Genomic DNA, 10529 nt, shown 5'->3' on the forward strand with positions numbered 1-10529 from the left:
CTGAGGGCATCCTGAAGCAGAGCTGTGAAGTAGGGGAGAGGTTCTTATTACTGAGGGGGATGAGACACTTCTTGGAGTTCAATCTCCTAAAATATGAAAGACCAGGTTCAGAGAGGGCCGTGGCTCTCTGAGATACACTCAGGTGTAGCGGGCAGTTAGTCCCTGAGCGGGACTTGAACCTGCCTCCTGTCCTTCTACCTCCCATGCTGCTCCCGGAGAGAAGCCACTGTCCCCACTTTGCCCAAAGCAACCTGCTTTCCCTGGGGCAGAGCATGCAGTGGATCGGGGAGGGGCAGCAGTGTCCATGTGGCAGCTGGAACATTGGAGACCTTGGCCATTAATGAAGTTTTTCTTCTTTCTGCTGATACATCTCAGGGGCCTGTGCCGACCTTTCATTTCGGCGCCTGTGTGTTTATTTCTGCAAGGCAGGGAGGCTTCCCAGTGCCCTCAGCTGCTCCCAAAATCGATCCCAGTGGGCAGGAGCTTGCTTCTGCAGCTGGGCCTCCACAGACCCTATAAAACGTTATGAGAGAAGAAAGAAGCCAAGACAGAGCTTATTCCGCATGAACTTGGCTTTATTTCTCTCATCCCCAAATCTGTAGGGGGTTTCCCCTTTCTTTTCTGGCCCAGTTTGCAAACCTGGATTCTAGTCTATGCCAACCAGAGACAGAAACCATGGGGATCTGGCAGGTTGCCTTAACTGTATGGATGGATGATGTTCTACCCCCGTTCAGAATTGGATGAGGCTCCATCCAGATCAAAAGTCACGAGGGAGCCTTAAAAGGGAATGAAATCCTGACACATGCTCCAACACAGATGAACCTGGAGGACATTATGCTAAGTGAATTAAGCCAGTCACTAAAGGCGGATACTGTGTGATTCCACTTATATGAGGTCCCTAGAGTGGTTAGATTCATAGAGACAGGCAGTAAAATGGTGGTTGCTGGGGGTTTCAGAGAATGGGGATGTATATGGGGTGTTAGATTTGCAACAGGAAGACAGTTCTGGAGATTGATTCTACAACGGTGTGAATATACTTATTATTGCTGAACTGTACACTTAAGAATGGTTAAGATGATAACATTTCTGTTACGTGTTTTTTACCACAATAAATAAATTTTTTAAAAGTCACAAGGGAAACACGTCTTCTACTGTGGGCTTTCCGAGGACCAGATTGGCAGGAGTTCAGTCAGGGGACCTTGGTGTGCTTCTGGGAGTTTTATGGATGTGCTATTGAGTGCATGTACCTTTTTTATTCCAAGATCCTTTGGCAAGGTCCAGAATTTTTTTTCTTTTTTTTTTTTTTTGAGACAGAGTCTCACTCTGTCACCCAGGCTGCAGTGCAGTAGTGCCATCACGGCTCACTGCAGCCTCCACTTCCCAGGCTCAGGTGATCTTCCCACCTCAGCCTCCCAAGTAGCTAGGACCACAGGTGCATGCCACCACACCCTGCTAATTTTTAAAAATTTTTTTGGAGATGGGGTCTTGCCATATTGCCCACGCTGGTCTTGAACTCCTGGGCTCAAGCAGTCCTCCCACTTTGGCCTCCCAAAGTGCTGGGATTACAGGCGTGAACCACCGCTGCCTAGGGTCCAGAATTTTAAGCAACCAAAAGCAGGGACGATGTTAGGCTGGGGCCATGAGGCAAATTGGAATCCAGGAGACATCCTGTCGCCAGCCCTCTGTCCCTCCATCCTAGAAAGACTGCCCAACCTCTGTGGGGAGAGTGACACGCTGCTGGTGACTTTTGCAAAGTAGCCAAGGCTGTTTGCTGGTTGGTTTCTTCTGACCTTGGCGGGGAACTGTCTCAGTCAAGCTGGAGGTCACAGCAGGCAGGAGAAGGGCCGTGAGCACTGTCCAGGCGTCCTCTTGATTGTTTACGCTTTCTTGGTGTGCAGATTCCTTTGGCTGCCGCAATATTTTCCGCAAAACTTCGGATTCCAATTGTGTGGCTTCTTCTTCCATGGAGTTCATCCCCGTGCCACCGCCCAGGACCCCGAGGATTGTGAAGAAACCGGAGCCCCATCAGCCAGGGCCTGGAAGCACTGGCATCCCCCACAAGGAAGACCCCCTGATGCTGGACATGGTGCGCTCCTTCGAGTCTGTGGATCGCGATGACCACATAGAAGTGCTGTCTCCCTCTCATCACTACAGGATTCTGAACTCACCGGTCAGCTTGGCTCGCAGAAATTCCAGTGAGAGGACGCTGTCCCCGGGCCTGCCATCCGGAAGCATGTCGCCTCTCCATACTCCTTTGCATCCAACTCTGGTCTCTTTTGCTCACGAAGATAAGAACAGCCCCCCAAAAGAGGAGGGCCTGTGTTCCCCACCTCCGGTTCCCAGCAATGGCCCCATGCAGCCTCTGGGGAGCCCGAATTGTGTGAAAAGCCGAGGCCGGTTCCCCATGATGGGCATCGGACAGATGTTGAGGAAGCGCCATCAGAGTCTGCAGCCGTCTGCAGATAGGTCCCTGGAGGCCAGCCTGCCCCCACTGCAGCCCCTAGCCCCTGTGAACCTTGCCTTTGACATGGCCGATGGGGTCAAGACCCAGTGCTAACTTGGGCTAGCGGGATTTGGGGTATCTCTAGAAAACAGCAACAGAACAGAGCTCCACACATCTGTCAGGGTGTGAACATTCCAAGACCTCGTGTGGAGCATCCTTAGTCCCACCTGTAGCTGAATCCACAGACCCAAAGCCTGCACAACCCAACCTCGCTTAGGGACCCCCAGAGATGCTGGAATCGCTAGGAGGGTTGGCTCCAGGGGCAGCCAATTCCTATCATTCAGATCTTCCTTCCTCCCAAGCACTCACCAACCCCTTCCAGTTCCCACTTCCCCCAGGCTTGGGGGGGAAAACAGGGCATGAGCCTTCTGGGGCACTCAGATTATGGACTGTTACCAGATCTTTCTTCACGCTGTGCTACATGTGTGCCTCTCACAGCGGTTAGCCACAGTTACAGGGAGAGAACAATATCACAGTCATTCATCCAGGCCACGTTTCCTCTGCGGAGTGTAGCAGCCCTGCCTTTCATAGCAGGGATTACCTGAAGGCCGGCAGGAGCCGGGGGCAGGCCCAGGATCCTCAGAGGAAGACGGAGAGGAGCTTCGGACCAAGATCAAACCAAACAGTGGGGACCCCAACAGAAGAGAAAGACTGAAGGAGACACTCTTTTCCCAAGCAAGATTTTGATAGATTTTTGTTGTTGTTGTTGTTGAAACATGCTAATGATTGAATTATCTTTTCCAAAGATATTTTTTTTAAATGTGTCGGTAAATTGAAATAACATAATTTTTTAAAACTTGGATGGAGAGACGAGAAGCAATTCCACCAAACTCATGTTTTCACGAGAGGGTTCAGTGTGGAGAGCAAAAAAGCTGACTGTGGTGATGTGCTGAGTGCTGTGGCCCACAGGTGGGGCAAGTCTCGGTGGTCCTGTGTTCATCCTGTTGTTTAAGGCATAGCCCTGATCCTTCTGGAAGGCATAGAACACGGTTACAGCTGGTTCTGTGGAAAGAGAGAAAAGATGATTGTGACAATCCAGAGCATAATTCAGATGGCAAGAAGGCAGCATTACCTCTGTGCGATGCTGATTTCAAGCTGCCCGCAGAACTAGTGCGGCTCAGAGCTCAGCGAGTTTGCTGAGAGCTGGGAGCAGGCTTGCCTGGCAGAGAACCTGTTCAGATACAGGCCAGTTTCTTCTTCGAGGAAAGCCGAGCTCCTCAAACAGGGTTCAGTCCACGTTGTGTTTTCACACCTTTCTCCAAGGATCGAACCAAAGATGTGTCTCCAGTATTGTGTCTGTGCCCCCCGTGTGTGTTTTGTGGACCCCCGTGTTGTCTGACTGTATCCAGCTGGCACTTGACAGGGTGCAATCATTGGTGAGAAGAATCAGAAAAAGAAGACTCATCAGCACAGGTTGGATAGGGGTTAGTGTAGGAGACTGGTAACAGAATGGCCTGGAGTCTTCAACTTTTGATCGGTGCAGGTGTGACCAGAGACTACCTCTGTGGCCACCTCAGATAGTCATCTCAGTCCATGGATCCCAAAACACAAATCTAGAATTGCAAAGCCAGCCTTTATTTCCCTGGCAGACAGCCTTGCCAGAGGGCAGAGAGGCAGTTCTGGATCATTCTCTCATTCACCAGTGGTGACATCCTTCAGTCCGTCACATCTCTGACAGAGCAGGAGAGAATGGATATTTGGCTGACCTTGGTGAGACGTGGAGCTGCCTCTTTCTTCCCTAGGGGATCACCACGGCTCTAGGGCATTCTAGGATGAGGTCAGACCCCTTGGCCATTGGTGTTATTTTTTGTATAGCTTCAGACTGGGTTCCAGAACTTACCATTGAAAACAGAGCTTTTAGTCCAGGTGTGGTGGCTCACGCCTGTAATCCCAGCATTTTGGGAGGCCGAGGCAGGTGGATCGCTTGAGCTCAGGAGTTCGAGAGCAGCCTGGGCAACATGGCGAAAGCCTGTCTCTACCAAAAAATACAAAAAAAAATAGCTGAGTGTGGTGGCACGTGCCTGTAGTCCCAGCTACTTCGGGGACTGAGGTGGGAGGATCAGTTGAACCTAGGAGGTTGAGGCTGCAGTGAGCCAAGATCATGCTACTGCACTCCAGCCTAGGTGGCAAAGTGAGACCCTGTCTCCAAAAAAAAGAAAATAGAGCTTTATAAGCAGAGAGAAGAAAATAATCATCTAAGACCATCTCTCCATTTGACATGAAGTGTACCTTTTCTAAAGACGGTTTCCAGCTGCGACGGCTCCACTTTGCAGGCTTGCAGGGTGTATACCTGTGCATTGGGAACTTTCTGGAGCCCCTGATGCCTTTTCCTTGAGAGCAGGAGTACTTCCGCCTTGCCGTTAGCTCATGGAGAACGTGCTTCTCATTCCTGGCATGCTTCAAGAACAACTCAGATGTGCCGCTAACTGACCGTGTTGCCATTGGTGACCTGGACTCTGAACTCAGGTTTATTCTAAACCCAGTGAGAGGTGAGGGGGAGTGAGGAAAGGGGATCAACTGTATTTTTGTGTGTGTGTGTGTGTGTGTGTGTGTGTGTGAGTGTGAGCACCTGACAAATCTATGAAACTGAGTGAAAGGAGAAATGTTAGATTCTTTATTATTTTATTATATTTATATGGAAAGCTTGACTCTCCCTTTGGTAAGTCCGAAGCATGTTGTCTGTTCGACTGTGACTGTCTTCCTCAGTCTGTGCCTGTGATTCCAGTCACCCTGTAGTTGCTGACAGAAATTTACTGGACTGTCTTTGTGTGAAGTCCAGGAGGAAATGTCCATTTTAATTGTATGATTTGGTTATAAGTAAGGACTATATTTATGTCACCATTATTAGATATATGTACTTTTGTAATGACTGTGAAATACACTTTTCCCTCACTATGACTGCTTCTTTATTTGCTGATAAATCTTAAAACATCTAAGTACATTGCAAATAATAGTACAGGTACCATCTTTTATGTGAAGTTCTTTTTTTTTTTTTTTTTTTTGAGACAGGGTCTTGCTCTGTCACCCGGCTGGAGTGCAGTGGCACAATCACAGTTCACTGCAGCCTCAACCTCTCCAGATTCAAGCGATCCTCCCATCTCAGCCTCCCAAGTAGCTGGTACTACAGTTGCACACCACAATGCCTAGCTAATTTTTTTTGTATTTTGTAGAAACAGTGTTTCGCCATGTTGCTCAGGCTGATCTCAAACTCCTGGGCTCCAGCGATCTGCCCACCTTGGCCTCCCAAAGTGCTGAGATTACAGGCGTGAGCCACTGCACCTGGCCTTATGTAAAGCTCTTGACCTAGCATCTGACTGGAAATAAGTGGGAATTGCATTGGGGGGCATTTTCTGGGCCAGTTTCCCTGCCTTATTTTACCTGCAACAGGTGTGCCTACAAAAGTCTTTCTGACATACACACTGCAGGTGGCAGTTCAAGAAGAATCAACCTTTTTCATTTGGGGAGATTAGGATCTTCCTTGGAGACTCTGAAAATGGCACATGAAGAATGACAGTTATGAACATGACTTCCAGATTTTGTCCTTGTAGGAGGCCTTGGTTGTGGAGAGGGGAAGAGGGATGATGGGATGGAATGGGAGGGTGGGATCTAGATGACCTCTTGAAATCGTCCCAGTTACTGCTTCCTTCATAACTGTTCACAAAACGTTTTTCATATATACCACCTTGCTTTAACCCTTGTTTCCCCTGGAAAGTGAGGGGACGAAGCCTTAGAGGGTCAGATAGCTAGAAAGTGGAGAAGCTCACTGTTCACTGCACAAAGCCCTCAGTAGTCGGATTCCGGGGGAAAAGAACAAGTATCTAGTTTTGATGACAGTGTTTTCTTGTAAGAATCACAACACTTTAGAATCGAAAAGGACCTAAGATTCTCTGGCTCAGCCCCAGCCTTTCTGAAGAAGGGAAAACTAGGGTCCCAGATGGTTTAAGGACACCCCAGAGTCCCCAGATGAGCTGGCATTTGAGCTGTTCTGGAGCAGAGTTTCTCCCTCAAAGAACACAGAGAAATCAGAGAGTGCCTGCCACGGTCAGAGGGGGATGTCAACAACAGATCAAGCTGTCATTGCAACAGGTATTTTTGAAGTTCCTGCAGGGACTAGGTCTTGCATTTTTAAGTCCTTTTCAAAACTGTGCAGCTTCCTGAACCTTATGCTGTTTGTCCCATCCACTCTTGAAGCTGGAGAAAGACAGCTTTCTTTGGGAACTCTGTCTGTCAGTTGACTTCCCAAGTAAGCAGCAAACCCCTGGATAGCCTTGTTATCTGCTTTAGGTATTAAGAGGCTATTGGGTTTTACTAGATTAAATCAATAAAACATTTCCTGTAGAGCCGTATCATACACTGAAGCAAATTGAGAAAGAATGCAAAACTGCTATCTTTTAGGGGGAGTCTGGAAGCCTGTTGGTTATTGTATTTATTTTCTTTGTAGGGTCTTCTGTGAGCTACAAGCACAGTAAGAATAATTCAGAGTGGTACTGGGAGTTGGTTCAATTTCATGTCATCACTTTTCAATGAAGGGAGTGTATTTCCTGAGTAGTAAATGAGTATATTATTTGTGGCAGCTTTTCTGTCAAGGGAGCTTTCCAGACATCTGGTTGCAAAGACAAATGGGGTATATATTTGTACTTCTTCTCTGTGGACATGTTTTTGTGACACACAGTTATCTCTAGGAGTTGATGTCTGTGGGCACTAAGGGACTGGGGTTGGGGGAGAAAGCTGAGGAGGCTTTGGAAGAGAAGGTGAGGAACATTTCAGGATTTGCAGTCCCCCTCCACAGGTATCCACATCTGAGCTGGTGGTGTTCCAATAATGAGGCATTTGGGGCAACCAATTTTGGAAGGATAGAATAGCTTTATGTGGAGCAAACTTGAGGATCAGTTGGAGTTGAGTGGTTTAAAACTTAAAGATGGCACAGGAAGCTGCATCATTTACAGGTGAAAAAAATAAACGGGTCTGACTTCAGGGCCTCAGCTCTTTGTATTTCCTACTTGGAAGATGGGCCATTAGCAATTTTGAAAGCAAAGGCTTTGATTTACATTTAAACTCTATAATTTTTTTTAAAAATGTGTTCTTTCTAGTCTTGTTACCATAGCCAGCTGGAAAGGGCAAATTGCAAGCCTATATTGGGAACGAGTCTTCTTGCCGAAAGTAGGGCAGTGAAGTTCTCGGCAGACCTGAGATGAGAATGCCTTCCCCTGACTCCTTCATCAGTGTTCAGTGCTCACCTCCTCTGGCAACGAGTATGCTAGACAGATTAGGCTTTGCTATGATCACAAATTAATTCCAAATCTCTGTGACTTGCCCAATAAAGGTTTATTTCTTAAAATATTTTTATGAGGCTGGGCTGACTACAAAACGGCTGTCTTCCATATGGTGACTCAGGGATCCAGGCTACATCCAACTTGTGGCTCTGTCCCCTCAAAATGAAATGTCTTTGGCTGCTCCAGCACAGGAAGGCACAGCTGGAGAGTTTTCCACCAGCCCTCAAACGTTCTATGAGGGGACCCGTCACTTCTCCCACAGCCCGTTGACTGGAACTGGTCATACTGCCTTGTCTGTGAGCAAGAGGCTGGGAAATACAGGAGCATTGGGCTACTTGGGGTGCAGCTAATGTTTCTCCCATCTTAGGGAAGGTACAGCTGCCTCCATTTATTTGTTCTTTGTTTTTGTTTTTGCTTTTGTTTTGAGATGGAGTCTCCCTCTGTCACCCAGGCTGGAATGCAGTGGCACAATCTCGGTTCACTGCAACCTCCACCTCCTGGGTTCAAGCGATTTTTGTGCCTCAACCTGCTGAGTAGCTGAGACTATAGGCACACGCCACCATGCCCAGCTAATGTTTGTATTTTTAGTAGAGACGAGGGTTTCACCATGTTGGCCAGGTTGGTCTCGGACTCCTGACCTCAAGTGATATGCCCGCCTTGGCCTCCCAAAGTTCCAGGATTACAGGCATGAGCCACCGTGCCCGGCCGAGATGCCTGCCATTTAAAGGTACCCGAAAACTGGACTAGCCTTTCCCATTGTCACACAATTATAGCACTTCTTAGTAAAGAGTTACTTTTTTAAAATAAAAGAATTAGCATTGGTAAATGTTAATATTTAAGGAGAGTGTTTTGGGCTGAATTCTCTGCTCCACAAATTCATATGTTGAAACCCTCAGCCCCAGTACCTCGGAATGTGACTACTTAGAGATAGGGCATTTAAAGAGGTGAGTAAGTTAAAATGAGGCCTTTAGGAAGGAACCTAATCAAATCTGACAAGTGCCCTTATAAAAATGTGAGGTCTGGGCTGGGCGTGGTGGCTCATGCCTGTAATCCCAGCACTTTGAGAGGCTGAGATGGGCGGATCACGAGTTCAGGAGTTTGAGACCAGCCTGGCCAAAATAGTGGAACCCCATCTCTACTAAAAATACAAAAAATTAGCTGGGTGTGGTGGCAGGCACCTATAATCCCAGCTACTTGGGAGGCTGAGGCAGGAGAATTGCTTGAAGCCGGGAGGCGGAGGTTGCAGTGAGCCGAGATCGCACCACTGGCACTCCAGCCTGGGCGACAGTGCGAGACTCCATCTCAAAAAAAAAAAAAAAAAAAAACCCAAAAAAACAAAAATGTGAAATATGGACGCACAATGAGACACCAGACGGAGGAAAGACCAGGTGAGGACACAGAGAAGGCAGCATCAGGAGTGAAGCCTCAAGACGAACCAGCTCTGCCAACACCTTGATCTCAGACTTCTATCCTCCGGAACTGGGAGGATATAAATGTCTGTTGCTTAGATCCCAGTCAGGTATTTCATTACACTAGCCCAAGCCAACTAACACGGGGAAAAGGTCAGATAGTAAAATTTACATCTTCTAGGAATCTCATATGTTTTGCCCCATATGCCAAATTTCCATTTATCCTTTTCTGACTAAATCACTCCCAGAAAATTTCTCTTTTTTGGAGTGAAATTCCGCCCTCTCTTCTCCTCTGCTTTTCTTTTCTTTCTTTTTTGAAACAGAGTCTCACTCTGTCACCCAGGCTGGAGTGCAGTGGCGCGATCTCGGCTCACTGCAACCTCTGCCTCCTGGGTTCAAGCAATTCTGCTTCAATCTCCTGAGTAGCTGGAACTACAGGCACCCACTGCCACACCCAGCTAATTTTTTCTATTTTAGTACAGACGGGGTTTCACCATGTTGCCTAGGTTGGTCTTGAACTCCTGAGCTCAGACAATCCGCCTGCCTTGGTCTCTCAAAGTGCTAGGATTACAGGCGTGAGCCTCTGCGCCCAGCCTGAAATTCCACCTTTTCTAGTGTTTCTTGTGCTTTAAGCTCAGTATGCCAATTATTTTCAAGTTTCTTTCTTCCTTTAATCCAGAGGTCTGCAAACTTTTTCTGTTAAGGACCAGAAAATAAATATTTTAGGCTTAGTAGATGACTGTTGCATATTAGTCTGTTGCATATTACTCTGCATTGTTTTTAAGTTTAGTTTAGTTTTTGTTTTTGTTATAACCCTTTGAAAATATGAAAACCATTCTTATCTGGTGGACCTACAAAAACAGGCCATAGCAGATTTTGGCCCTCAGGTAGTTATTTTACTAACCCCTGATTTAATCTTCACAAAAACTCCGTGAAGTGTCATATTTTCTCTATTTTATAGATTAGTTTTGTGGGTTGTTTCTGTTTTTAGTTTTTGTTTGTTTTTTGAGACAGAGTCTCACTCTGTTACTTATGCTGGAGTACAGTGGTGCAGTCATGGCTCACTGCAGCCTCGACCTCCTGGGCTCAAGTGATCCTCTCACTTCAGCCTCCCAAGTAGTTGGGACTACAGGCACATGCCACCATGCTCAGCTAATTTTTTAAGTTTTTTGTAGAGATAGGGTCTCACTATATTGCCCAGGCTGGTTTCCAACTCCTGGGCTCAAGCAATCCTCCTGCCTCAGCCTCCCAAATTGCTGGGAATACAGGCCTGAGCCATCATGCCCAGTTGACACAATCAGGACTTCTGCAATCACACACCACAAACTCATGTTAGGAACTCAC

At 47.2% G+C, this 10529-nt stretch overlaps 1 protein-coding gene across 2 annotated transcripts in view; it reads left to right on the plus strand.

Annotated features, from left to right (window-relative positions):
• HUNK (hormonally up-regulated Neu-associated kinase) overlaps window positions 1-5398 on the plus strand; it is a 129202-nt gene extending 123804 nt beyond the window's left edge. For both annotated transcript variants that reach the window (XM_024239556.3, XM_054542458.2), the window contains exon 11: window positions 1899-5398. In XM_024239556.3, coding sequence (XP_024095324.3) covers window positions 1899-2557 — 659 coding nt within the window. In that variant the 3' untranslated portion in view covers window positions 2558-5398. The remainder of the gene's footprint in view (window positions 1-1898) is intronic.
• Window positions 5399-10529: the final 5131 nt, after the last annotated feature.

Source organism: Pongo abelii, chromosome 22, assembly GCF_028885655.2.
Source record: "Pongo abelii isolate AG06213 chromosome 22, NHGRI_mPonAbe1-v2.0_pri, whole genome shotgun sequence".
Taxonomy (NCBI): Eukaryota; Metazoa; Chordata; class Mammalia; order Primates; family Hominidae; genus Pongo; species Pongo abelii.